This window comes from Podarcis erhardii, assembly GCF_964252035.2.
Source record: "Podarcis erhardii genome assembly, chromosome: 17".
Classification (NCBI taxonomy): Eukaryota; Metazoa; Chordata; class Lepidosauria; order Squamata; family Lacertidae; genus Podarcis; species Podarcis erhardii.
The window spans coordinates 22,711,229-22,739,116 of NC_138515.1; the positions used below are offsets into that span (position 1 = coordinate 22,711,229).

Below are 27,888 nucleotides of genomic sequence, written 5' to 3' on the forward strand. Positions count from 1 at the left end.
CGAGGTACCACTGTAGTTTCTTTATTAAGGAAAGCAGAACAGATGGGCACACTGAGATGTCTAAAGGTTGCTTCTGTCTTAATGAAGCAGTTTCCCGGACTGGCTTGTAGCTCCCCCTTCACTCCTTAGCCCTCTGTGTCAGGCCCTTCCATCTGTCTACGGTGAGGTTCAAGGGACCCTCTCTGTGTCTGCCTGGCTCTCTGCTCAGCAGCATGCAATAAATGCCTCGTTCTAGGAGTGGGGGGCTTGCAAGCTATGAGAGTGGCTCTGTGGTAGAACTGCCTAGTCTAATTCCTGTCCCTGCTCTGTGTTAGGGCACCTGCCTGTTTCTGCCTCTTCACTATCTCTCAAGCTCCCTGCCTCCAGCACTTCCCATCTCTTCCCCTCCTCTGGGGTGTGGCCGGTTTCCCACTGTCAGTACGCCTTTCAACCAATGTCAGCAACTGGGCTCAATAACTGGTTCTGCCCCGACTGAGCTAGGCGACTGGAGCACTTTCAGAGACCTTCCAATCCTGGAAAGCAGGTCCCAGTGCACTGGACCCACAACTGTGCATTGTGAGCACCAGACTCATGCATAGTATAAATAACGCAGAAGCTAGCCATGAAGCATAACTCCTTTTATTTCTAATCGCTACTACAAACTAATGAACTACTGGCTTGCATGAGTGTTACATCTCCCACTCAGCCATCTAGTCACTACAGTGGTACCTCGGGTGACATACTTAATTCATTCCAGAGGCCCGTTCTTAACCTGAAACTGTTCTTAACCTGAAGCACCACTTTAGCTAATGGGACCTCCTGCTGCTGCTGTGCCACCACTGCACGATTTCTGTTCTCATCCTGAAGCAAAGTTCTTAACCCGAGGTACTATTTCTGGGTTAGCGGCGTCTGTAACCTGAAGCATATGTAACCTGAAGCGTATGTGGTCAGCCCCGCCCTTGAGCCAGTGTCACCAACTGGACTCATCCACTCAGCCCCGACTGGGCTAGGCGAGCTGGGTAGCACTTCCAGAGACCACCTTCTGCACAGGAACAGGCCAAAGTGCTGTGGACTCACAGCTTAGAGTTGTGAGCACCGGATTCACTTCCACAAGAAGACAGTCGTCGCACAGCAGAGTATAGCAGAGCATAAAAGACTCGGAGAGCAGCTCTGTAGAATATCTTCTTTATTCTATCTACAACTATAATACACAACTATATACAGAGCTAAATAAGGTCTAAACGAAAATGCTGAACTGCACTGAGTGTCTGCAGCTGCTCTTAGCAGCAACCTTATCTATACACACGATCTCTCTCTAACACTCAGTCTCTCTCCCCCCCCCCCCGACACTTTGATGTGAGGCTGGAGCGGAATAAGTAGAGAGCAGAAGCCGCCCCTCCTCTCTGGAGAATCAGCAAAGAACATCAGCAGATTCTTGGATATGGGAGGGGTGAAATCTCCTCATATGTAACCCTGAGGTATCACTGTACATAGATAAGACTCTCTCCACACACAAAGTCAGGCAGTCAGTCAGGAGTGGAAAAGTAGAAGAGCAGTTTCCACCCCCTCCTTTCTCAAAACATCAGATCAGGAGATTCTGTCAATGGGAGGGGTGAAAATATTAACACCCACCACCAGGATCCAGGATCCAAATCCTCTCCCCCTGTGTTCTCCCAGGAGGGGGGGGGGTGCTTTTGGTCAGGCAGCTTCCACCCCTCCTTCTCATCTAGCCAGTCTCTGACATTTAACTGGAGAGATGTGGTAGTGGCTGCTTCCCTTTGGTCCCACTCTGGTAACATGGGAAGTCAGAAACACAGGTTGCCAAAAGCTTTGCCATGGTTATTCCCACGTGAGCCAGTCACTCCCACTTGCTTTTCATATCCCTGTATTACTAGAGCATCCCGGAATTGAGGAGCAGGACAGGATAAGGGAAGACTTGGCTTTGGGGGAAACCTTGGGGCAGATTTCTCTCCATGCAATGAGTCCCACTAAGCACAACAGGTAATTCCAATCTTATTTGCTTTCGTTTTTCTCTTCCCACAGGAGTGTTTGCGTTTGGCCTTTTCGCCACCGACATATTTGTAAATGCTGGCCAGGTGGTGACAGGGAACTTGGCCCCCTATTTCCTGACTGTGTGTAAACCCAACTACACTGGGAGTGACTGCCGGGCTCACCTCCAGTTTGTGAACAATGGGAATGTCTGCACCGGTGACCAAGATGCGATTGAGAAGGCAAGGAGGTCCTTTCCATCGAAACATGCTGCTTTAAGCATTTATTCAGCCTTATATGCTACAGTAAGTACATACCAAGTTTCTGCGTTTTATCTCTTATGTTCTATCGCTTGCATTCTCTCACTAAGGAATGCTTTAAAGGTCCTGTTTCTAGGGCTGGGAAATATGTCACTATATCATCCAAAACCAGTTTGAAGTCCATTTTGGGATACCTGTTTCATAATTTTTTACCTGGCAATATATTGCGAATCATGATGTGTGTGCACGCGCTAAGCAAAAATCATGATGCAGGGAAAACCATGAATCCAGCCAGTGCATTTACAAGAAATGGAGGCAGTGAGAGATTTTACTTTCTTGGGCTCCAAGATCATTGCAGATGGTGACAGCAGCCATGAAATTAAAAGACGCCTGCTTCTTGGGAGAAAAGCAATGGCAAACCTAGACAACATCTTAAAAAGCAGAGACATCACCTTGCCAACAAAGGTCCGTATAGTTAAAGCTATGGTTTTCCCAGTAGTGATGTATGGAAGTGAGAGCTGGACCATCAAGAAGGCTGATCGCCGAAGAATTGATGCTTTTGAATTATGGTGCTGGAGGAGACTCTTGAGAGTCCCATGGACTGCAAGAAGATCAAACCTCTCCATTCTTAAGGAAATCAGCCCTGAGTGCTCACCGGAAGGACAAATTCTGAAGCTGAGACTCTAATACTTTGGCCACCTCATGAGAAGAGAAGACTCTCTGGAAAAGACCCTGATGTTGGGAAAGATGGCGGGTACAAGGAGAAGGAGACGACAGAGGACAAGATGGTTGGATAGTGTCCTCAAAGCTACCAGCATGAGTTTGACCAAACTGCGGGAGGCAGCGGAAGACAGAAGTGCCTGGTGTGCTCTGGTTCATGGGGTCACGAAGAGTCGGACATGACTAAACGACTAAACGACAACAACATTCTTATTTTAGGCATCATGATAGATGGGTAGATTGCAATGTTTAGCTGGTGATATATCACAATATTGAGAACCAGAACTTGCCTGGCCCTACCTGTTACTTAAGACTGAAATGTACAGTCAAAGGATCACGCCATGCTTTTTGCTGGACTGTACTTGAAGGCTATGCGACCACATTCTTTCTTCTGATAGACTGGGTTTTTTGTAAATCGGGAGTTTTCCCTGTTTTGCAATGCACATTCTGCAGCCTGAAGTGGTACAGTCTAGCAAAGAAGAGTTCCACTGCATGATTCTGCTTATTATACAAGCATATGAAGCCATCCTGCTGAATCAGGGTAAGGTTCCACCTAGTCCACATTCTGCTCCCTACCTGTCCCGCTAGTTGTTGCTAGAAAATCTTTAAGGCAAAAGCCCGTCCACCTTACATGGCTGATCCACAGCACCTGAAATCTGGCGGCATACATCCTTGGGAAATGGATGTTCTGTTTGACCCTCATTGCTAATAGCCTATCTTACACGAGTTTACACAATACTCTTAAAAAGTCATCTAAGTTATTGTCTCTATCATTACATCCTAGTGTGCTGCAGTCCATAAACCGTGTGGCTTGGCTATCATTATGCTATACTCACTATTGAAGATATACTGTCATTGGACCCTCTTAGTGATGACTCTCATCCCTTCCAGAAAAGAATCCCTCCCTTTTGCCATTCTTCATAGTAATAGACAGATTGTCCTTGGTTCGCCTTATTCCCTAGAAGAATAGACCCCTTGATGCGGAAAGAGCACTTATCACACCAGGAATGGCAGGAATTGCATGTGAGAAACTGATCATTTTCACTGAGCCATTAGAAAATAAAACTACTGCAGAGTTGGAATGTAGAATCTCTCCCTTCTTTCTTTTTAAAATCTAGACAGATTTTCAAGGGGAGGTGGTTTTATTTTGATTATGCATTTTGTGGTTTTATATTTTGATTTTATTCTGTGAACCGCCCTGAGACCTGCGGGTATAGGGCAGTATATAAATTCGATGATGATGATGATGATGATGATTATACGCTAGTATAAATACAGATACGCCTCTGTTATCTCTATCAAACTCCTTATGATAGACACACTGACCCATTGCACCACATTTGTGCCAGCGTAAGTCAAGTGGGATGCCATAACTGAATATCACCCTATGACTAGAATTATGTAAAATGTGCAGATTTGCTCCATTGGCACAGAATTTACAGTACAGTCATACCTTGGTTGTTGAACATAATCTGTTCCGGAAGTCGTTCAACTCCCGAAACCATTCAAAAACCAAGGCATGGCTTCCAATTGGCTGCAGGAGCTTCCTGCAGTCAAGCGGAAGCTGCGTCGGACATTTGGCTTCCAAAAAACGTTCAAAAACCGGAACACTTACTTCCAGGTTTTTGGCTTTTGGGAGCCAAAACATACAAGCACCAAGGCGTTCAAGAACCAAGGTACGACTATACTGTTAATTATTTCTTAGTGCAAAGGTCTGCCTAGCTTCGGATAGCTGTGTAATACCAACTTTTCGTTCTGATGAAGAATTCAGCAAACTAAAAAACAACTTTCATATTCCTGCTTAGCAACAGGAGATGCTGTGCATCTCTCTTCTTCTGCCTCTCGCAATCTGTGTCCCCAGGGAAAGACTTGGGCCTAACCCTGCCCTCTGCATGTGTCTCATTATGTTTCACGTATGACACTTTGGAGGCATCTGTTGCTAATGACCCGCTGCTATTCTGGGAGGTGGAGTCTTCAAGAAGCCAAGCTGTGTTTTGGAAAGCATAAATCACTGGAGAGGTTTCCATTGTGTTCACTGATTTTGCCTGTCACTTTTATTTTAGCACTGCTGTATCGTCCTACTTCTGTCACCCTTGTAATTACCCGCTCACAAATTAGTGTTTGTCTCCTAATTGCTTTTTTCCTTTATTTATTTTCTTTGCCACCAGTGCTGTTGGAAATGATCTGCTGTGGCTTTATAAGTTTTGTTGGAGGGATGGCTCTGAGCACAAAGAAACATCTCACCCAGTAATTAAACTTCCATTGTCTCCCGAGTTTGTTCGAAAAAGAGACAGAGAGAGAGAAAGCACTCTTGCAGGCACTCAGATTTTCTGTTATTTACTAAATTACATAAAATTAAAATGGTGGCTCTTACATGATGAGAGTAGGATCAGTGATGAGTACGTACCTAGCTGTAGGGAAGACTGGTGATGTTAGAATCAGAATTTTAGAATTGGAAGGGACCCTGAGGGTCAACTTGTGGGATGTGATACATTGGGAGCAGTCAAATACAACATTCCTTGTTTTGCTAGAGTGGACATGCAAGGGAATGTTTGGTCCAGCCAGTCGGAATTTCCTGTTTGCTCCTGGGCTGGGACATACCTCCTATTGCATGTGACTAGAGGTGGGCATGACCTTACCTGTGCAGGTAACAAAAGCACAAGGCACGCAGCCCTCCTCCCTCTTTTCCATCTTCCTTTTGTTGTGTGAACTGCAGTGACTGCGAGTCTGCAGCCACTGGGATTATCCCCCCCCCATATGGGGTAGATCCAAATATACATATTTGTAACTAAGTCTGCCTTCAGGGATCCAACTGTGAACTGAATGTGTGAGTAAACTTCTTTTATATACTTTACACAAGATTGTGGTGTGTTTATTCCTTTAAGGGAACTTACCAGGAAGCTAATAGTGAGAGGCTTACACAAGCCTACAACCAGTTATTCGCTGTGCGTTTAAAAGGGGAATGTAAAACTCTGCTAAGTTATATAACTTGCTAGCGCAAGTTAGGAAGGATATTAATAAAGAATATATCCTCTCCTGCCTCCCTGAAAATTCCCACATATCTTGCCCAACCCCCTGCAATGCAGCTGCCCCATATGGGGATCAAACCTGCAACCCTGATGTCATCAGCACCACGCTCTAACCAGCTGAGCTATCTAGGCCTGTTACAATGCACTTATTAGTGCTTGCATAATTGTAGCCATGTTTTATTAAGCCCATATGATTGCCCCAGAAAACATTCTTCGAATGCCAGAACAATGAGAGCCACATGTACAATGGGACTTTGCCCCCCTCTCCTCCTCCTCCTGCAACCCCTAATTCTGCTTTGGAAGAACACCCAGAAAAAGGTTTGGGGGTGCACAAGGGGAAGAGAGAGGTGGAAAGTCCCAGTGAAGTAGTGAATCTCCTCCTTCCCCACTTAGTGCTACGTTTAATTCTACCCAGTGCTTTTTAAAGGCATTTTATATTGCTTTCAAATCACTGTGATGCTTTCTGTAGATAAAGCCGTTCATATGCTACGCTCCTTCACAGGAATAGTGGTCCCAGTAATGTCCGAGGTGCTTTGCATGGAGTCATTGTGTGAACCCTGCCATTGAATGTGTCTGTTCAGTGTTTGGAATAAATTGTATCTGTGACAGTTGGCTAACCTAATAAAAGAAGCATCACCCGGTTTCAGATCATGCAGTATGAAAAAGACTTTAAAGAAAAAGACTTTAAAAGTCCAGCCTGTGAGGTTGAATGCAGTGGCTGCTTCCCATGGCTGGTGTGTGTATATGTTTTGTTGTGGGTGGGGGCACAACTATTGCATTTCATACTTTGTGCACAGATAGAATATCAAGAGAGTTCTCTGTCTGGGTTTTGGGGATCATCTGTTTTGGTTTCTCCCTGTTGCTCACCCGTCCCAATCTTAAATTCAGTTCTCCACATTTCTGCATCCATTCGTGATTTTTATTTCAAGCATTTTTAATAAGCTTTTTACACCCTTTTTCATTTGGGATTTAATTCTGTAAGGCCAAAGAAAAGGGTATACTTCTTAATGGCACTTAAATCTTTCATTTTAAACAACCAGGACTTGTAAGAAGTCCCACAATACTTTTCGTCAGAGGGGGTGTTAGAAAAAGTGATAGATTTGTTTGAGAAGTCCCACCTTCAGGCCTCGAGAGCCTTGGTGGCTCTTACAGAGGGAAGACAGGCAGGCAGGCAGGCAAGTACTGCTCAGGAGAGCTAAAGAGGTCAGCTTCCTCTTGCAAGGTGCAAAGATGGAGGGAATCCAAATGAGCCCTTGTAAGTTCAGCTGTTGTGAAACAGCCCTGAGCAGGAGAGCAAAAACACAGTCGAGGGACAAAACACTCTCAGACAGTATGACTACCTTTGAGTTCGTTAGCTGCTCAAGCCATCAGTTCTCCTTGCACTGTTCAGAGAAACAGGACACTTTCCTATGAAAATTGTGGTTTTTTTAAAAAAAGTCCTGAGCAAGTTGGCCAGCATTTTAGCGCCTGTTTCACTAATCCGCACATCTTTGCAAGCAGCTTTCCCTCCCGTCATGCATTTTAATATCATTTCCAGCAACATATTTCTTTCTGCACCACAATTCTCTGTTTTTGTGTGTATTTTGGCATCTCGGGTTTTGAAGGGCAGAGGGCTTTCATATCGGGAAGTGAAAACGAGGTAGGTTCTCATCAAAATGCAAACAAGATCCAGTTTCTCCCCTATCCCTATCCCTATCTGATACAAGTTGTCTCGGGTCTCTTAAGGCCGATCTGGTTTGACTGTGTTTCAGATGTACATCACGAGCACAATTAAGACGAAAAGCAGTCGACTCGCCAAGCCCGTCTTGTGCCTGGGGACTCTATGTGCTGCCTTCCTTACTGGGCTCAACCGAGTTTCTGAGTATCGAAACCACTGTTCAGACGTCATTGCAGGCTTCATCTTGGGAAGTGCGGTCGCTCTTTTCCTGGTAGGTGAAATGGTTCTGGTTTATTTATTTTGCTATCCTTTCCACAGTGGAAAAGCCCCACTGTCATGGTGCCCCTACATTAGGTTGCAAGGGACACAGGTGGCCCTGTGGTCTAAATCACTGAGCCTCTTGGGCTTGCCGATCGGAAGGTCGGCAGTTCGAATCCCCGCAAAGGAGTGAACTCCTGTTGCTCTGTCCCAGCTCCTGCCAACCTAGCAGTTCAAAAGCATGCCACTGCAAGTAGATAAATAGGTACCACTGTGGCAGGAAGGTAAACGGTGTTTCTGTGTGCTCTGGCTTCCGTCACAGTGTTCCATTGCACCAGGAGTGGTTTAGCCATGCTGGCCACATGACCCGGAAAGCTGTCTGTGGACAAACGCCAGCTCCCTGGCCTTAAAGCAAGATGAGCGCCACAACCCCATAGTCGTCTTTGACTGGACTTAACCCTCCAGGGGTCCTTTGCCTTTAACCTTAGGCTGTGATTCATAATTCTTACCTTTCACAAGAGATGGGAGGAAGCAGCAAAAGAGCATTTTTAAAAAAATAATTTAAAGATGCAGACAAACACACCTGTCCCACAGAGGCAGGCTACAGGAATGCCATAGTTCCTGGTAGTAGCCAACTTGGGAAAAGGCTCTCATGGTGGCCCTACTATAAACCAGCCTGGATGAGGAAGAGTAGTGTCACTCCAAAACAAGACATTTAGCAACTGTGTCCTGCTAACTGAGGGTCTTCCATGATTGCTGTACTGATCTGGGTTCTCTTCTTCTCCCCCATCCCACAGGGAATATGCGTGGTTCATAATTTCAAAGGAACACATGGAGCTCCTTCTAAATCAAAGCCCGAAGAGCAACGAGGAATGCCCCTGATGGCGTTTCCCAGAGTGGAAAGTCCTTTGGAGACATTGAGTGCACAGGTGCCGTCTATTCTGCCCTCTTGAACCTTTTATTCATTCAGGTTTGGTTAGCTGAGACAGACTCCTGTTGCTTCCAAAACAGAATGCCATATAATGTTAGGGGAAATCAGTTCTTCTTTTCACTTGCTCCTTTGTAGCATTTGAGCCCCTACATCTCCCATCCCCCCCCCCAAACAAATCACCATTAGCACCTTCTCTTTGTTCCAGATAAACTGGTTGGGTGGTTTTCTGCTGTGTTTTTAACATCTTTGGTGTTAAAAATATTGCTAAAATGTTGAAAGGTAAAAAATAGTTTGGGCAATACCTTCATTTTAATTGGAGCAATCTTTCCCAAATCTTTCCAAAATTCTTCTCTGTGTTGTGAAATCCTGGAGAATGGGGCAGACTCCTGTTGTGACGTGGGGTTTGTGATTTCAGCTCTCTTGACATAATATGCTGGAGACAGTTCTCTAGTAACACTTCTTTATTAACGCAACAAGACTGAAACTTGAGGAGGGGAGAGCTACATTTATAGGGACAGGGAACCAGCTAGAAAGGATACAATTTTGGAGGGAACAATATCAGGCAATCACAGTCCTGCCTTTTGGAGGCAACCAATAAGACAGAGGATCCAAATACAGCAGCTTAAATGAACCAATAGTAGCTGTACCCTCTGGAACCAAAAGGCAGTTACTTTACCCTAATGCAAATACAGACAATAATAATACAGATATAAAATCCTTTGACTCAATACACAACTCCCTTCTGCCAATACCTGTTATGTTCCTCCAGAGAGGGAACAGACACATACGAGCTTGGAACTTTTCCTTCCTTCCTTCCTTCCTTCCTTCCTTCCTTCCTTCCTTCCTTCCTTCCTTCCTTCCTTCCCTCCCTCTCTCTCTCTCTCTCTCTCTCTCTCTTTCTTTCCTACTCCTTGGGCAGAACAATAAAAAAAAACCCTTTCCACTGGCTGAGTGTTTGTGTGGATTAAGCAGTGGCTTCCCTCCTTCCGGCCTTGCCAGCCTCCACCTACAGATTAATGTTAGCCAGTATGGTGTAGTGGTTAAGAGCGGTAGACTCGTAATCTGGTGAACCGGGTTCGCGTCTCCGCTCCTCCACATGCAGCTGCTGGGTGACCTTGGGCTAGTCACACTTCTCTGAAGCCTCTCAGCCCCACTCACCTCACAGAGTGTTTGTTGTGGGAGAGGAAGGGAAAGGAGAATGTTAGCCGCTTTGAGACTTCTTCAGGTAGTGATAAAGCGGGATATCAAATCCAAACTCCTCCTCCTCCTAGCATCAATCTGTTAATTCAAACCCTGTTTCCAACTGCTGAATGGGTGCTGGAATCGGTCCAGCATCTATTGGACCACCAAGCTTGGGCTTGACTGCTGGGCTTGGGCTTGACTGCTGGCACCAGATTTCCACCGAAATCTATGTCTTCTTTTTTTTTCTTTCCACTCCAACCACTGTGCATCTATGGCCCCACTGCCTCATTCAGTCCCACCAGGGCAGAAGCCAGAGTTAGATTGCCCTTTAACCTAGGAAGCTGCCTCAGACCACATCAAGCCATCTCATCCAGTCCTGTCTAAGCCAGGAGTAGCTTAGTACATTTGTATATGGGTACATTTTGGCCTGAGAGCTAGATCAACCCTTTGGAAGTTACTTACCAGAGTTAGGGTTATCCATTTCCACAGTCACACAATCATTCAATCAATAGCTGAACTGGGTTCCTCACAGTCACAAAAAAAAATTAACCGAAAAAGCCTCAAAAACAAAAACACAAAATAAATAGCAGAAATAAAAGTGCCAAGCTTAATCCGTTCTGGAAGTCTGTTTGACTTCCAAAATGTTTGAAAACCAAGGCGCAGCTTCTGATTGGTGCTGGCACCTCGGAAACAATAGCTGACAGCCACATTGGACATTTGGCTTCTGAAAAATGTTCGAAAACCGGAACACTTACTTCCGGGTTTTCGGTGTTTGGAATCCAAGGTGTTTGAGTACCAAGGCGTTTGAGAACCAAGGTTCCTCTGTATCCTGCATAATCTTTTGGATTGGTTTCGATTTATTTCGGCTACCTAACTTGAGTCTTGACAATCCAGACCGCATTGTATTATACTAAAAAGTATTCTGTGCTTTGTGTCCCTTCTCTTTTTTCCCCATAGAATCATTCTGCCTCTATGACTGAAGTAACCTGATCTGAAAGATGGCAAAAGAAGCTATTTTTTATCGCCCTCCAGTACACAATACTCCCACGACGACACACAGTTATACTAATTGTCAAAACTGTGATGACCAGTATTATGTTATGTCTAGTTAGAAGCTAATGTTTTGTACATTTTTGTATGAGGAAGTGATGTAGCTCACCCTGGAATCCCCCCTCCTTCCACCTTTTTGGTCAGCTTTAATATATTTATGCCAGAATTTAAGACAAAAGGGAGGAGGGGGGGAACAAAAATTAAAACAAAAAAAAGCGAGAGACCTTTTCTTGTTTTAAAATGTGTTCTGAGGCACTACATCTTTGGGAATTGTTGATGTTTTGTGATATTTGTACACAGACCTTTTTCGGTTTTGTTTTATATACAATAAATTAAATGAGAATTATAATACTAATTCACTTTTAACATTTTGTTACCAGGGAAAATGCTTCCAGTAAATGAAAGGGGACAGTTTTGGTTATTGCTGGTGCAACTCTGTGGTGCTTGAATGAAGTTAACCCCAGAGTTTCCACAGCATGACTGGGATCTAAACCTTTAGGCTATTGATGATGAGAAATATGTATTTTCTGAGTCCTGATTCAGCATGGTAAGAACATGAGGACTAGCCTGCTGCAAAGTTTTACTCTTCCTGAATAAGCCCCATGGATGTGCACGGGAGTTGAGCACAAGAACTCCGAACTGCGTTTCAGGATTCCCATACATCTCCATGGAACTTCCTCAGGAAGTTGATGCAGCTGATGCACGATTGTGAGATCTTCAGGTAGCTTCCTCCAGACTGCTTTCATTGGGCCCGGGGTCCTCTTTATGTGAAATCCACACACTGCCTTGTGGCTTTTTTCTGTAGTCTTCCCAGCGCCTGCTCCCAACAAGGGCTTGCTCACAGGAGCCCACAGACGAATGACTCTTAAAATTAAAAAAATTAAAATAACACAGCCTTTGGAGCCGTTACCGTGGAAATTATAGAGAAAGCCCAGATGCACACTCTTGTGCATTGTCTTAAAGATTACTGCCATGGATTGCAGGAATAAGTGACGGTAGTTTATGGCCAATGGATAAATGTTAAGACCCCCAGCATGCAGGACTGAATGTTGCAGGACTGAGAGCTTAGTGAATTTGTTTAAGAGGGCCATTGTGCTGGCTACATTCAAATAGCCAGCACAATATTGTTCGCGTTTTTATACAGATTTTTTTTTTATAGAGCCACAAGTTGGGAACGAAACCCTAAAGTGTTATTGCAGTCGCAGGCCAAAGAACAATGGTCTACACAATATGCTTAAGTCCAGCTTGGAGCATATTTTTTTTTTAGATATATAAAGACATGCTTCTTAAGACTTGTCTCCTAAGGAGCATAAAAACTTCATGTAGGAAACTTCACAGACATGTTCATTCAACCACAGAGTTCTACCAAATGTCCATCTTCGCTGTGAAATAGACAATGTGTGTAATCCTTCCTTTGTGGCATTTGCATGCATTTTAGAGACATGGATAACTTTGGGAGTGGCACTGACCCTTGGACCGAAATATCTCTGACCCTTCGGCACACATGGAATTCTTCCCACCACAAGGTGCACCGCAAAGGGCCCCCTCCCCCTGAAAAAATAAAATTGGTCTGAAAGGTTTGAAGCCATCACTGGTTCCACCTAGTGTTTTGTAATAGGAGGAGTGTAAATGTTTCATTGCTGCATTAGCACATCATATAACCACCTAGAAAGGAGCCTTAGGCTAATAAATTTGTGACTCTGTTCCACTGGTGCTAATATAAAGTAACACCATTCGTGCTGTTGACATGAGTGGGGAATTGGACCCTGGCAACGTGTCGCACTTAACCATGTGGGTAGCAACCCAGCTGTGGCTGTTCAGACCTCTGGAAGCTTCCTGCCTACGAGTAACAAAAGCTAGAGGGACTTTAAGCCCTAAAGAGAAGGAAGAGTTTGTGGCCATGCTTCTTCCTAGCGATGGCTGCCTTCGCTTGGCAGTTTATTCTGGTTCCCCGAGATTTCCCTGATCTTTAGTTTCCACATGGTACGTGAGCTTTCACGCAACAGTAAAAGCCAACTCCAGAAATCTAGTGGAAGTTTAGCGATCATTTCCATGTCCAGGGGGGAAAAAATCCTCTTGCAACCCCACTAACCCAGGAATTTGGGGGGGTCAAATGATTAAATTTGGAGTAGTATACCAGTATGCAGTTCTTTCCTGCCATTTTTACAGGTGAATCACGGGGAAACCAGAGCAGGCATATGCAAAAAGGATGAGGGAGTGTTGATGTTGTCCAACGACGTTTGCTGTCATGTCACACCACGGCCACTGCTTTGAATGAAATTTGGCATGACGCGCCGGTCAAAAATCCACCATTCCGTAGTGCAACAGTAGGAAAGAGACATTAGAAAACGGATAGAAGCTCTAGCATTAGGGAACCTAATGCAATGAATATCCCCCCACATCCGAATGCCCCCGTTGTCATCTCTTGTTATCTCTTGCAGCTCATCTTCTCTGCTCCTCCCCCCTCCCCACTATTCAGGAATATTTGTGGCCAGATAAATGGAGATGACAACAGAAGGCCAAAAAGCCCAACCACTGACTTCTCTACGGCTGTGAAGGCGGCCACACAGCGGCTGCAGCTTTCCTTGCTTGTAGGGAGGGAGCCTTCAAAACTCTTACCAGGTGTAACTTGGCTGCTTCGTACATGGTAATTATAATAATGTGTGTGACCCAGTTCTTATATCCTAATATATCTGGGCATGCCTTTCCCATAGAAGTGCCTGCCTAGTCATCGTAAGAACAGGCAATGTCTACCTTCCATTAGTCCTACCGTGATGCATTTGTATCCAAAACTGGTTTTCCACTTTGCACAGTATTATTGTTAACAGAGTAAAAGAATACAAAAGGGGCCAGTTTGCTGGTCGGTCTTTTTTGTCCTAGGGCTTTCCTGCTGCATCTCATTTATTTTCTATAGCATGGTGATAACCAATAGAGTGTTTCCTTTGAGGAATGGAGCCTCTCTTCTGTACTTTTGCTGAAATGTCTACCATGTTGGTTCTTGGGTTTTTGTATAAACTTTTTTTCCAAAAGAGATTGAAAAAAAAACACCTTATCACAAAACTCTTTGCATCAGGGCTTTGTCATTTGTTCTAGGAGTCGGGAGGGAAATATTTATTGGGTACCTTGTTGTACAGTCACATTACATGGCTTTCCAGAATGTGGTCACTAGTGACTTGGGATCTCCTAGCTCATTGCAAGCATCGTCATTGTTAACTGCTTTGAGATTATTATTAGTATTATTAGTATAATAATAATAATAATAATAATAATAATAATTTATTATTTATACCCCGCCCATCTGGCTGAGTTTCCCCAGCCACTCTGGGCGGCTCCCAATCAGTATTAAAAACAATACAGCATTACATATTAAAAACATCCCTGAACAGGGCTGCCTTAAGATGTCTTCTGAACGTCAGGTAATTCTTTATCTCTTTGACATCTGATGGGAGGGCGTTCCACAGGGCGGGCGCCACTACCGAGAAGGCCCTCTGTCTGGTTCCCTGTAACCTCACTTCTCGCAATGAGGGAACCGCCAGAAGGCCCTCGGCGCTGGATCTCAGTGTCCGGGCTGAACGATGGGGGTGGAGACGCTCCTTCAGGTATACAGGACCGAGGCCGTTTAGGGCTTTAAAGGTCAGCACCAACACTTTGAATTGTGCTCGGAAACGTACTGGGAGCCAATGCAGATCTCTCAGAACCGGTGTTATGTGGTCCCGGCGGCCACTCCCAGTCACCAGTCTAGCTGCCGCATTCTGGATTAATTGCAGTTTCCGGGTCACCTTCAAAGGTAGCCCCACGTAGAGCGCATTGCAGTAGTCCAAGCGTGAGATAACTAGAGCATGCACCACTCTGGCGAGACAGTCCGCGGGGAGGTAGGGTCTTAGCCTGCGTACCAGGTGGAGCTGGTAGACAGCTGCCCTGGACACAGAGTTAATCTGCGCCTCCATGGACAGCTGTGAGTCCAAAATGACTCCCAGGCTGCGCACCTGGTCCTTCAGGGGCACAGTTACCCCATTCAGGACCAGGGAATCCTCCACACCTGCCCGCCTCCTGTCCCCCAAAAACAGTACTTCTGTCTTGTCAGGATTCAACCTCAATCTGTTAGCCGCCATCCAACCTCCAACCGCCTCCAGGCACTCACACAGGACCTTCACCGCCTTCACTGGTTCTGATTTAAAGGAGAGGTAGAGCTGGGTGTCATCTGCATACTGATGAACACCCAGTCCAAACCCCCTGATGATCTCTCCCAGCGGCTTCATATAGATATTAAAAAGCATGGGGGAGAGGACAGAACCCTGAGGCACCCCACAAGTGAGAGCCCAGGGGTCTGAACATTCATCCCCCACCACCACCTTCTGGACACGGCCCAGGAGGAAGGAGCGGAACCACTGTATAACAGTGCCCCCAGCTCCCAGCCCCTCTAGACGGTCCAGAAGGATGTTATGGTCGATGGTGTCAAAGGCCGCTGAGAGATCCAGCAGAACTAGGAAACAGCTCTCACCTTTGTCCCTAGCCCGCCGGAGATCATCAACCAGCGCGACCAAGGCAGTTTCAGTCCCATGGTGAGGCCTGAATCCCGATTGGAAGGGATCCAAATGGTCCGTTTCCTCCAGGCGTGCTTGGAGTTGTTCAGCAACCACCCGCTCAATCACCTTGCCCAAGAATGGCAGATTTGAGACTGGGCGATAGTTGGCCAAATTGGCCGGGTCTAAAGATGTTTTTTTAAGAAGCGGTTTAATGACCGCCTCTTTCAGCGGGTCTGGGAAGGCTCCCTCATGGAGGGAAGCGTTCACCACCCCGCAAAGCCCATCGCCCAGCCCTTCCCGGCTCGCTTTTATCAGCCAGGATGGGCAAGGATCAAGGAGACAGGTGGTCGGTTTCACTCGTCCAAGCAGCCTGTCCACATCCTCGGAGGTAACAGATTGGAATTGATCCCATGTAACAGGACCAGACAGAACTCTAGCACTCTCCCGCCCTGGCCCTGCTCCCACGGTGGAGTCTACCTCCTTCTGAATCTGAGCGATTTTATCTGCAAAAAACTTTGCAAAAGCATTGCAGGAGATCTTGGGGTCCCTACCAGGCCCCATTGGTACAGGTGGTTCTGATAGATTGCGAACCACCTGAAAAAGTCTCCTGCTGCTGTTTTCTGCAGATGCAATGGAGGCGGTGAAGAAGGCCCTCTTCGCCGTCGCCATTGCCACTTGGTAGGCTCGACGTTGAGCTCTAACCCGTGTCCGGTCTGATTCAGAATGAGTTTTCCGCCACCGGCGCTCTAGCCGTCTCAACGATTGTTTCATCACCCTCAGCTCCGGGGAAAACCACGGGGCTGTCCGGGCTCCATGCAATCGGAGAGGGCGCTTCGGAGCCAGACAGTCAATAGCCCTGGTTAACTCCGCATTCCAGCGGGCCACCAGGGAATCAGCTGAAAGGCCATCAACTTGGGATAGAGCATCCCCTACCACTCTCTGGAAGCCAATTGGATCCATTAAGTGGCAGGGGCGGACCATCCGAATCGGTCCCACCTCCCTGCGGAGGGGAAGGGTTGCGGAGAAGTCCAGTTGCACCAGGAAGTGATCTGATAAATTAATTAAATTTATATCCTGCCCTTCGTCAAAAAAATCTCAGGGTGGTTCACAGAATAACATGAAAGATAAAACACAGTAAATAATTAAACCAAAACAGCAAAACAGTAACCCACCCCCCTTCCCACAGATACATTTAAAAGGCTGTAGGACCTTTAAAGTCCTATGTGTCCTAGGACCCATGTACCTACAGGACCGTCTCTCCTGGTATGCCCCATGGAGGACCTTAAGGTCCACAAATGACAACACTTTGGAGATCCCAGGTCTCAAGGTGGTTACATTGGTCTCAACTAGGGCCAGGGCCTTTTCAGTACTGGCCCCGACTTGGTGGAATGCTCTGTCACAAGAGACTAGGGTCCTGCAGGACTTGACAGCTTTCCACAGGACCTGCAAGACAGAGCTGTTTTGCCTAGCCTTTGGTTTGGACTCAGTCTGACCCTTCTGTTTCCCTCCCCTTACGGTTTTGATTTATGGGCTATTTTTTAAATGAGGCTGCATTTTAAATTGCATTTTAACCTGTATTTTAAATTGGTCCCCCCCCCCATTATGTTTTTATTGTAATTTTACTGGTGTTAGCCCCCTGAGCCCGGCTCTGGCCGGTGAGGGCGGGGTATAAATAAAATTTATTATTATTATTAATCATCCAAAGGCTGGTTTTCCCCTGGAGCCTAAAAATACATAATGAAGGCGCCAGGCAAACCTTGAGGAGAGCATCTCACAAATGGGGAGCCATTACAGAAAAGGCCCGTTCTTGTGGGCCTGAGATGATGAACACAGAGTCTGGTTTATACAGGGAGAGGCAGTCCTTGAGGTATTGCGGTCCTGAGCAATATTCTATAATCAAGCAATATATATATATATATATATATATATATATATATATATATATGAAAACACAGGACATCCCCTTTTTTTTCTTGTGAACTTCCACGATTTTGGGCTGCACTTTTGGGGAGCATGGCACCCAAAGAAACTTGCTTTGGAACGCTGCACAAGATTGGTGCCCCACAAAAAGAGGGTTGTTGGGGCCAGCGATCTTGCGTGGCACCCCTAAACACGCATTTTTGGGCACTGTGCCCCCCAAAAGTGCTTTTTGATGGGCACAATCTAGTATGGGTCGCATAACTCACATGCAAGTATAGCCCCAAAAGGTGGTGTTCTGGTTTGAGGCATGATAATCCAACATCTGGAGACCGAAATATCAGGAAGACTGATCTAGTTTCAACAGGAGGAGTATTGCAACTTGGGAGTGTCTGCTTACTGCCTGAGCATCCTTTTTATATATTCCTCGTGCATTCAGTGTCCGTCTGAAGATACAGAGGTACACCAGTCATATGTGGACAGTCACCAAGTTTAGTACAGTGGTGCCTCGCAAGACAAAATTAATCCATTCCGTGAGGCTCTTCGTATAGCGGTTTTTTCGTCTTGCGAAGCAAGCCCATTGACAGCTTAGCGGATTAGCGCTATTAGCGGTTTAGCGGCTTTTAGTGGATCAGCTGATAAGCGGCTTAGCGGCTTAGGAAAAGGGGGGGAAAGGGGGAAAAACCCGCAGGAACTCGCAAGACATTTCGTCTTGCGAAGCAAGCCCATAGGGAAATTTGTTTTGCAAAGCGCCTCCAAAACGGAAAACCCTTTCGTCTAGCGGGTTTTCCATCTTGCGAAGCGTTCGTCTTGCGGGGCACCACTGTATACACTGTTCCCTGACTGGCCAGGCAAATGCCCCTCACAGCTAAGAGCCGAACTAGGCAGTACATACAGACACATGTCACATTGCCAGAAGCAATCTCAAGAGGAGACAGTCGGGAGCAATGGAGTAACGAAGAAAGTGGGCTTTCCTGGAGCAGCTTCTGCCTCTTGGGGTAATGTATACATCTGTAGAGTGCACAGTTTCATGCTCACAAGGGGGGCAAAAAGACAATCCGTTAGTGCTTAACTCCCACATTGGTCTCCAGATGTACACAGTCTCTACGAAAAGGCTCTTTTTAGCTCAGGAATAGAGAACGTGCCCTACAGACATTTTTGGAATCTCAATGCCCATCAGTTCCAGCCACCGTGGCCAATGATGAAGGTCTAAACCACTGAGCCTCTTGGGCTTGGTGATCAGAAGGTTGGCAGTTCGAATCCCCGCAACAAGGTGAGCTCCCATTGCTCTGTCCCAGCTCCTGCCAACCTAGCAGTTCGAAAGCACACCAGTGCAAGTATATAAATAGGTACCGCTGCGGCGGGAAGGTAAACAGCGTTTCCGTGCGCTCTGGTTTCCGTCACGGTGTTGCGTTGTGCCAGAAGCAGTTTTATCATGCTGGCCACAACACCCGGAAAGCTGTCTGCAGACAAATGGCGGCTCCCTCGGCCTGATAGTGAGATGAGCGCCGCAACCCCATAGTCACCTTTGACTGGACTTAACCGTCCAGGGGTCCTTTACCTTTTTTTACCTAGTTCAATAAACCCTGGAGGGCCACCCCGATTTAGCTCCCGTCCTCAATAGCTTTGTGATAGTTGACTGCCTCTGCTGGACATTTGAGGACTTCTGATTTTGTAATGTATCAATCTCCTTCCTTCTCAGAACAAATCATGAAACTGGCCAAAGGGTCGTCTAGTCTGACCCCCTGAATGGGTGAAGAAGGGTTAGTCCAGCTTCTGGACTCACAGCTATCCATGGAGGCACAGGTCAATTCTGTGTCCAGAGCAGCTGTTTATCAGCTCCATCTGGTATGCAGGCCGAGACCCTACTTGCCCACGGACTGTCTCGCCAGAGTGGTGCATGCTCTGGTAATCTCTCGCTTGGACTACTGCAATGCATTCTATGTGAGGCTACCTTTGAAGGTGACCCGGAAACTACAACTAATCCAGAATGCGGCAGCTAGACTGGTGACTGGGAGTGGCCGCCGAGACCATATAACACCGGTCTTGAAAAACCTACACTGGCTCCTAGTATGTTTTCAAGCACAATTCAAAGTATTGGTGCTGACCTTTAAAGCCCTAAACGGCCTCGGTCCAGTATACCTGAAGGAGCGTCTCCACCTCCATAATTCTGCCTGGACACTGAGGTCCAGCGCCAAGGGCCTTCTGGCAGTTCCCTCGCTGCGAGAAGCCAAGTTACAGGGAACCAGGCAGAGGGCCTTTTTGTTAGTGGCGCCCGCCCTGTGGAACGCCCTCCCATCAGATGTCAAAGAGAAAAATAACTACCAAACTTTTAGAAGACATCTAAAGGCAGCCCTATTTAGGGAAGCTTTTAATGTTTAATAGGTTGTAGTATTTTAGTGTTTTGTTGGAAGCTGTCCAGAGTGGCTGGGGGGACCCAGCCAGATGGGCGGGGCATAAATAATAAATTATTATTATTATTATTATTATTATTATTATTATTATTATTCCGAACTAACACATATTCAGAGCCTGCTAATTTGGTTTGGGCTGAGGTGAAGATGTGAGATATTTTTGGATCTCTCTCCATGCATGTTCTTGGGCTGCTGCATGGGCCAGGGCTTCCCTGCTCCATAACACAGAGAGAGGTAAAAAGGGGGACCAGGAATGGTAGCAGAAGGGTGAGCCCAGAGACTCCAGCAAGCGTCCTGCTCCCAGATAGGAGAGATGGACACAGTGTGTCTTCCCATGCTTCCTCATCATCTCCATATCTTCCATGGTACAGCCCTTGCTGTTGAAGTTCCTGTTGTTTTCTCCCACAATGAAAAGGGTGTTCCCTTGGGCTTTTTCCACACGCAGGATGCTGCCCTGGTGTTCCTCTGCGGGCGTGTCAGGTGTGTCTCACACACTCAGATTTGTAGGCCGCATGCAGAGATCCCGGTAGCAAAGCATGGATCCATTGATGGCATTGGTCCCATTGATCCCTCAGATCTGCAGGAGGAATACCGACATGGCCAGTGTGATTTCTGCCCCTTTGCATATTGCCACTACAGTGGTACCTCGGGGTGTGAACAGGATCCGTTCCGGAGCCCCGTTCGCATCCAGAAGCAAACGTAATTATTATTATTATTATTATTATTATTATTATTATTATTATTATTAATTATTATTTATACCCCGCCCATCTGGCTGGGCCTCCCCAGCCACTCTGGGCCTCCCCAGCCACTCTCCATAGAAACCAAAAACATAAATAGCAACGGCACATCTGCGCACGCGCGTGTCACATTTCACCGCTTCTGCGCATGTGCGTGATGTCATTTTGAGCGTCTGCGCATGCGTGAGCGGCGAAACCCGGAAGTAACATGCTGTTACTTCCGGGTTGCAACGGAGCACAACTCAAACGCGCTCAACATGAAGCATATTCAACCCAAAGTATGACTGTATACTGATTCCAGGTCCAACCTCAATTCCATATCCAACCTCAATGGGCTGGTGAAGGGAGAAGGCAATTGCAACTTATATGCCATGTTTTAAACCAGGCGTGGATAATTTGGGTCCCTTGCTCAACATTTCCCTTTCCATGGAAAACATCGGGCACACAACTTAGCTAGACCCTTCTCCCTGAGCTACACGGTGACATTGATAAAAACACAACCAGGGAGATGCAGGAGGGAAATGTAAATTAGTATCTGCTATGCACACCTCAAAGTTTGATGCTGACATGATCACTCCTCATCTGTACGGAGTCCATATGTTTTTACCTAAGAGGGTACTCCCCTATCTGCAATCTGAGATGGAACATGCCAGGAAGGACTGTACCACATGTTGCTTCTGCATGTTTGAACTCGACCATCTCTTAATCTGGCAAATAAACACTTATTTTTGTTGTTGTTACAGAAATGTCCCTACTATGTCAGTAGTCGGAGCGCTTAATATCCTAAACAATATTAATTAAAATCCTTTGAAAATGTATTTTCCCCTTCCCTCTTTGTCCCTTTTTTAATATTGTAAGCCTGCGGATAGAGAGCGTCTAATTTTTATTTTATGTAAGCCGCTCTGGGAGTCTTTGGCTGAAGAGCGGGGAACAAATGCTATAAAAACAAAAAGTCTACGGGCCCAAATATCTGAAAGACTGCCTCCTTCCTTAAAGACACTCTCAGATATTGAAGATCAGCAGGGGTAAGCAGGCATCTTGCGGTTACTACCACTCTCAGGAATGTGGTAGCCTTTTTACCTAGAGTTTGACACTACACACACGAACACAAGGATCTTCTGAATGGAAATTATTTTAAATGGTTTTAGTATTAATTAAGCATTTTATTATTGTAACCCACCCTGGGACACTGTGGTGAAGGAAGGGCAAGAAATCCAAACAACAACAACCAGAAAGCATAGTCATTGAATGAGTGTTAACTGAGTCAGAAAACAACAGAGAAGGAAAAGCATTCAGCGTTGTGCTGATAAAGAGATCCAAGAGTACCAATTATGAGGGAATTTGACCCAATTTCACTTGATGCACTTTGCCTTCAAGGATTTTTTTTTTTTTTGTCTGTGTGGTTTTCTGTTGGTTTTTTTTTGGGGGGGGGGGGAATGTTTGGGCCTTCAGATGTTTTGAAAGAAATTCTGCAGCGTCCTCAAAATATTTCAGATCCACCACACCCAGAAAACTGGGTAGGTCTTCGTGAAGCAAAATACACCAGGGCCACTGCTGCAAATCCACAGGTGGCAAGAGGGCTGGCTTGAAATTCAGTCACTCCACTAAGGTCAATGACTCTTGGGGAAAAACGGTCCTTGTCCTTGCCCTGCAGATGACAAGAAAGGTTGCGATGAAAATCAGAGGAGGAGAGAAAGAGAAATGAAGAGTTGAGGAGGGGCGGTGGGTGGGAGGCCATTTCTATGCACTTTAAGGGTTGGTATTCAAATTCAAATGAAACACCAAATAGTTCCAGAGTAACCATTTCCCCTCTTGTTTCCTTGTGAGGAATAAAAGCTGGTAGCCTTTCAGTGATACTACCTGTTTATTTACAAATATATGTATTGGGTAAGGAATAGACAGCAAGCCTCTGAACAGTCGATAGCAAAAAAATTGATCACAAAAAAGCACTGAAAAAGGCTAAGGCAGAACAGGAAAAGGTTAAGAAACCAAAATGGGGTGGAGAAACTCCACTAAGAGGGAAAGTTGCAGTATTTGGGAGTTTTTTAGTTTATAGAACAGGTGTGAAACACGTTGTAAACTTCATAATGGGAAATTACATTGACGGAAGACGGGACTTCACAGCACCATCTGGTGTCACAGTGTTATAACGCATATAAAACCCTTTTTCGTTGCTAATGTAGCAGAGTCCAGTGGCATCTGGCTTGCCATTGTCGTAACAGGATACTAGAGGGGCCGTGGACCTCATCCACCAGGCCCTTCCTACATTCTTAACTGCCCTTTGACATTTCAAACAAATCGAGTTTTCCTGTTCATATCTGAATATGGGAAATTGTGGTTTACACCAAATCAGAATTATAACAAACTGGGGTAAGGTTGCTGTTTCAGGTCTTAAGTTGGTTAAACGGAAATGGTTCCCTGAATTTGGCTGCAATGTGAAACCGGTTTGATGCAACTTGGAACGAAGTTGAAAGCTTGAGAGAACTTCTTCGCTGCCAGTATAAAGGATGAGCAAGTCAATTTCCCTTGGTCTCTTGACCCAAGTGGCCAGTTTTTAATTATGCAGCAGCTTTAATGGGATTCTTCTACTGTGGATTTTAATTATGAACGTTTGTATTTTAATGCTTATGTAACTGGTTTCATAACTGTCAACCACTTAGCATGAAATTGTATGTAAAGTTAATGTAAAGTTAATAACTATCATAAGGGTCACTGTGGCACATTCTTGACAAGTGATACTAGGGTTTTTCAGAATGTCACAGGTGGGTCTTCTGTCTTTGCTGCCACAGCAGAACACAATTGTCCTTACTGAATCGCTCCTACTTGAATTTTAGGTAAAGGTAAAGGGACCCCTGACCATTAGGTCCAATCATGACCGACTCATCTCGCTTTAGCTGGCCAAGGGAGCCAGCGTACAGCTTCCGGGTCATGCGGCCAGAATGACTAAGCCGCTTCTGGCGAACCAGAGCAGCGCATGGAAACGCTGTTTACCTTCCCGCCGGAGCGCTACCTATTTATCTACTTGCACTTTAACATGCTTTCAAACTGCTAGGTTGGCAGGAGCAGGGACCGAGCAACGGGAGATCACCCCGTCCTGGGGATTCGAACCCCCGACCTTCTGATCGGCAAGTCCTAGGCTCTGTGGTTTAACTCACAGAGCCACCCACGTCCCCTACTTGAATTTTAGTTAAGCATATTTTTGCATTTGCTCACAGAAATTTTGTGGCACAGTGGGAAGTGTGTCTGGCTGTTAATCAGGTGGTTGGTGGTTCGAACCCCTCAAAGGATGGTTGTGGATAGGATTCCAAAGCCACTAGAATGCCTATTTTACACAAATTCAATTGAATAATATATTACAAAGTGTCTATGTTTATATGATTTAGAACTACGCACAGCTGATGAAGCCCCTTGGGGCGAAACAGGGGAATATCCAGGAATCCTTGTCTTGTCTGCCTGTGCCAGCATCTACCAGTGCCAGTTTCTTATGTCTACCAACTTTTCATCATCATTAGACACTTAGAAGACTATTCCATGGTACTCTCCATCAGACAGAAATATACAAGAGAAGATGAAGAAATTTAAAATTAATGTACTACGGGACTGTCAAGGATATTGCCTCACTTTCTAACTGGATATATGAACAGAGTAGCCTATGCGAAAAGTACCTGTGAATTGGGTTGTATTCAAACCACGTCCAGTCACCACAAGACAACAAAATAGATAACTCTTGAGCAACTCATGCATACTTCCCACGTTAGATGGAGACAACCAGTTTTAAGGCTGCATAAACCTCAGGAAAGCTTCACCCACACAGAGCAAATGGCAATCACCCAAAATGCTGCTAAGCAGTTACACACACACACACATATGGAGACTGGTTGCAACAATTTTATTTTCTTAACAACTATTCCCATCACTTTCTTCATTGCCTGTCTTTCCTGATTATTTTTAATCAAGCTATTGACACACAAAATTATGCAGACAAAATGGCTTAGCATGCACAACTGCTTGCTGATATCTATTTCTCCTCTTCGCTTTCAAACAAGACAAGTTTACCAATTTAAAGAGAGATGGGGTCCATTGTTTACCATTTACTTCAACAGTGACCAGCCTGATGCTTGCACATATCTCTCACCAAGTCACTATTGCAACTGAACATTTGTAAAGAGGAAGTAAACCACTCTAGAAATGTGGTAAAATAAAATAAAAATCCTATCTGTGCCCATGGTGATGCTGCTATACAGATAAGAGTTCGGAACCATGTTTTCATCCTGTTTCTCCACAGCTCAGTACTGCCATCGGATCTTCAGGTTCGAGGGCAGCTGCTGCGTGCTTAACTCATCAAACTTTGATATGTCTTTCACAGGCGTGCTGTAGAAAGCCAAGACATCTCTGGCGCTCTTCATTTGGTGGAGTTGGGAATTAGGGACAGCACGGCCTAGATCTGTCGCCAGCTGTGCCAACAGAAGATATTTTAAACGACTATCTCCCAATGATGCCTCTTGCCAGTCCTTGGAGACTGAGGGTCCAAATATCTCTTTGATGCGAGACTCTAGGCGAGACTGGAGATCCTCAGGAGGGAGGTATTTTTTGCTTCGCGGTGGAGGACAAACCAGGGCTGGCTCCTCTTTCACCGGCTCTGCTGCTTCTGGGTCGCCTCCAGTCTCCTTGCTGAAAGGAGGCAGAAGACAACTTTTTAATAGAGTGTTAAATATTTATATCTTGTCATCTACGAACAAGGGGTTTACGTTATAGCCCGAAATCACTGAACACACTAGCCTTATTACGAATATGGGACTCTTCTCAGCCTAAGAATGACCGACTGCATACCTCCGTAAGAATGTGAACCCAGGACTCCCATGTTCAGTTCTTAGACTCTTTGTTACGCTAAAACACCTGTTTAGGTAGGGACATCTTGCAGGACATATTTGGGAGAAGAAAATGAGCTCTATGTGGCACCTCACCTTTGAAGGTGACCCGGAAACTACAACTAATCCAGAATGTGGCAGCTAGACTGGTTTTTTTTTTCCCCCCCCACGTGCACAAGCTGTTATTTATGTGTTGTTTTTACCTGTATGGGCCTATGGCCGTAATAAATATTGTTTGTTTGTTTGACTGGTGACTCGGAGTGGCCACCGAGACCACATAACACCGGTTATGTGACACATAAGACCTACATTGGCGCTCAGTACATTTCTGAGCACTATTCAAAATGTTGTTGCTGACCTTTAAAGCTCTAAACAGCCTCGGTCCAGTATATCTGAAGGTGCGTCTCCACCCCCATCGTTCTGCCCAGATACTGAGGTCCAGCGCCGAGGGCCTTCTGGCGGCTCCCTCACTGCGAGAAGCCAAGTTACAGGGAACCAGGCAGAGGGCCTTCTTAGTAGTGGTGCCCTCCCTGTGGAACGCCCTCCCACCAGATGTCAAAGAGAACAACTACTATCTGACTTTTAGAAGACATCTGAAGGCAGCCCTGTTTAGGGAAGCTTTTAATGTTTGATGCATTACTGTATTTTAATATTTTGTTGGAAGCTGCCAAGAATGGCTGGGGAGGCCTGGCCAGATGGGCAGGGTATAATAATAATAATAATAATAATAATAATAATAATAATAATTAAAAGCTAAGGAGTAAACCCTACACAAGTCCAGAGTGGAATCCCTAAGGTGGTTGGATGGCGCCTAGTATATCTCCTTCCAGCAACTCCTGCAGCCAAGCTAGTGCCAAATGTATTTTTCTGCTTTCCTTTGGACCACATCAGTGAGGCCGAGAGGGCGGTCTTGTTGTCTGGGCATCTCAGGACCCCCCCATACACACTGCCCAGGCAGTGTCTCCATTGTCTCTTGAGACAGACAGATGCCAACAATAGTTTAGCTAGCAGACCTTCCACATGTCCCTACTTGATCCCAGAATGTCCCGCTTTTCCATAGGACCTCCCTATTTTCATCAGAGAAATGTTGGAGGATGTGGAGTTATGCGACCCCCAGAGCCAAGGAGATAAGTAACTATAAAACCTTTAGAAGACATCTGAAGGCAGCCCTGTATAGGGAAGTTTTCTAATATTTAATGTTTTATTATGTTTTTATATATGTTGGAAGCCGCCCAGAGTGACTGGGGCAACCCCGTCGGATGGGCTGAGGATAAATAATAACCTTATTAACATTATGCAATAGGAGGACGTTCCTATTGTTATCGGAGAAATGACGGGAGGGCATGCGATACGTTTCCTCCTCCTGTGCAATCCCAAACAGCTCAAGCTTCCCATTGCATTTAGAACCCCCTTTTAAGCCTTCGGGTTCACAAAGGCGAGACAAGAAATTGGGGGGGGGGGAAATGCCCACTGGGGCTGAGCCAAAATAACTGAAACAGGCACTTAATCGAATGCAAGAAGCCTGAAATCCGGTAAAGGAAACCTCGAGTTAGAATCATAGAATAGTTTGGAATGGGATCCAAGGGTCATCTAGTCCAACCCCCTGCAATCCTGCCCACAGCCCCCCCGCCCCCTGGGTGGGCTCGAAACTCCCATCCCTTCCGAGGGGAGCCTATCGCGCCTCCTGCGCCAACTCCCTCACCTCACGCCTCCCCACAGCGCCCTGCGTGGATGGAAGCCGACGACCCGCCTGACGACCCGCAGGGCACCCGCGGAAGCCGCCATTTCGGAACACGCTCGGAGAACACCGCCCTCCTGAGGGCAAACGAAGCAAAACGGAAGCTGGGAAGGGAGGACGAACTTCCCGGAGCCCGCTGCATCATGGGATGAGGAGGGTTTACTTTCCCTCCCGCCTCTCATTCGCGAGTCTCCGCCTCGCTGAGGCTTGTGGGATTTGTAGTTTAAGGCATGGAGGGAGGTGTCAAGTAGGGCTCGTGTGATTGGCTGGGCTGGCTCCGGTTGCCGCAGCAACCGGATAAACCGCTCTCCCCACCACCTGTAAAGTGAATAAAAATGAGAAATGCACATTGCCCATCCTCAGCTAATCAGATTGGCTATGGAGGGGATTTCTCCCACTCCACTCAGCGAAATGATTGATCTGATGCTGGGATTTGCCCATTTCAGCACTGTGCCTACTTTAAAAAAAAAATAAAAAAATCTGTTACCACCAAAATCAGTAGGGGGCTAGGGAACAGAGGCAGATCAGTCCCATTAGCACAATGGTGTGGTAGCTGTGATAGCTTAGTCGCTAGAGCCTAAGGCTTTTAATCTCAGGGTTTTGCGTTTGAGCCCCCCATGTTGGACAAAA

At 46.0% G+C, this 27,888-nt stretch overlaps 3 protein-coding genes across 5 annotated transcripts in view; 1 reads left to right on the forward strand and 2 right to left on the reverse strand.

The window, feature by feature from the left end:
* The window catches only part of PLPPR1 (phospholipid phosphatase related 1), a 110,572-nt gene extending 96,457 nt beyond the window's left edge, over nt 1-14,115 (forward strand). For all 3 annotated transcript variants that reach the window (XM_081845501.1, XM_081845502.1, XM_081845503.1), the window contains 4 exons: nt 2,023-2,273; nt 7,729-7,905; nt 8,690-8,821; nt 10,963-14,115. In XM_081845501.1, coding sequence (XP_081701627.1) covers nt 2,023-2,273; nt 7,729-7,905; nt 8,690-8,821; nt 10,963-10,995 — 593 coding nt within the window. In that variant the 3' untranslated portion in view covers nt 10,996-14,115. The remainder of the gene's footprint in view (nt 1-2,022; nt 2,274-7,728; nt 7,906-8,689; nt 8,822-10,962) is intronic.
* Nucleotides 14,116-20,023: 5,908 nt separating this feature from the next.
* On the reverse strand, nt 20,024-22,900 carry BAAT (bile acid-CoA:amino acid N-acyltransferase; the record flags this gene model as incomplete). Its single annotated transcript, XM_081845933.1, is given in 8 exon segments — nt 20,024-20,062; nt 20,064-20,399; nt 20,403-20,483; nt 20,487-20,545; nt 20,945-20,987; nt 22,096-22,182; nt 22,184-22,300; nt 22,775-22,900. Coding segments are annotated over 8 exon segments (888 nt in total).
* Nucleotides 22,901-24,518: 1,618 nt separating this feature from the next.
* MRPL50 (mitochondrial ribosomal protein L50) lies at nt 24,519-27,377 on the reverse strand. Its single transcript, XM_081845587.1, has 2 exons — nt 27,223-27,377; nt 24,519-25,323 (listed from the first exon to the last, which is right to left on the reverse strand). Exons 1-2 carry the CDS (start codon nt 27,303-27,305, stop codon nt 24,939-24,941), a joined length of 468 nt encoding a protein of 155 aa, XP_081701713.1. The 5' UTR covers nt 27,306-27,377; the 3' UTR covers nt 24,519-24,938.
* Between the last annotated feature and the right edge of the window lie 511 nt (nt 27,378-27,888).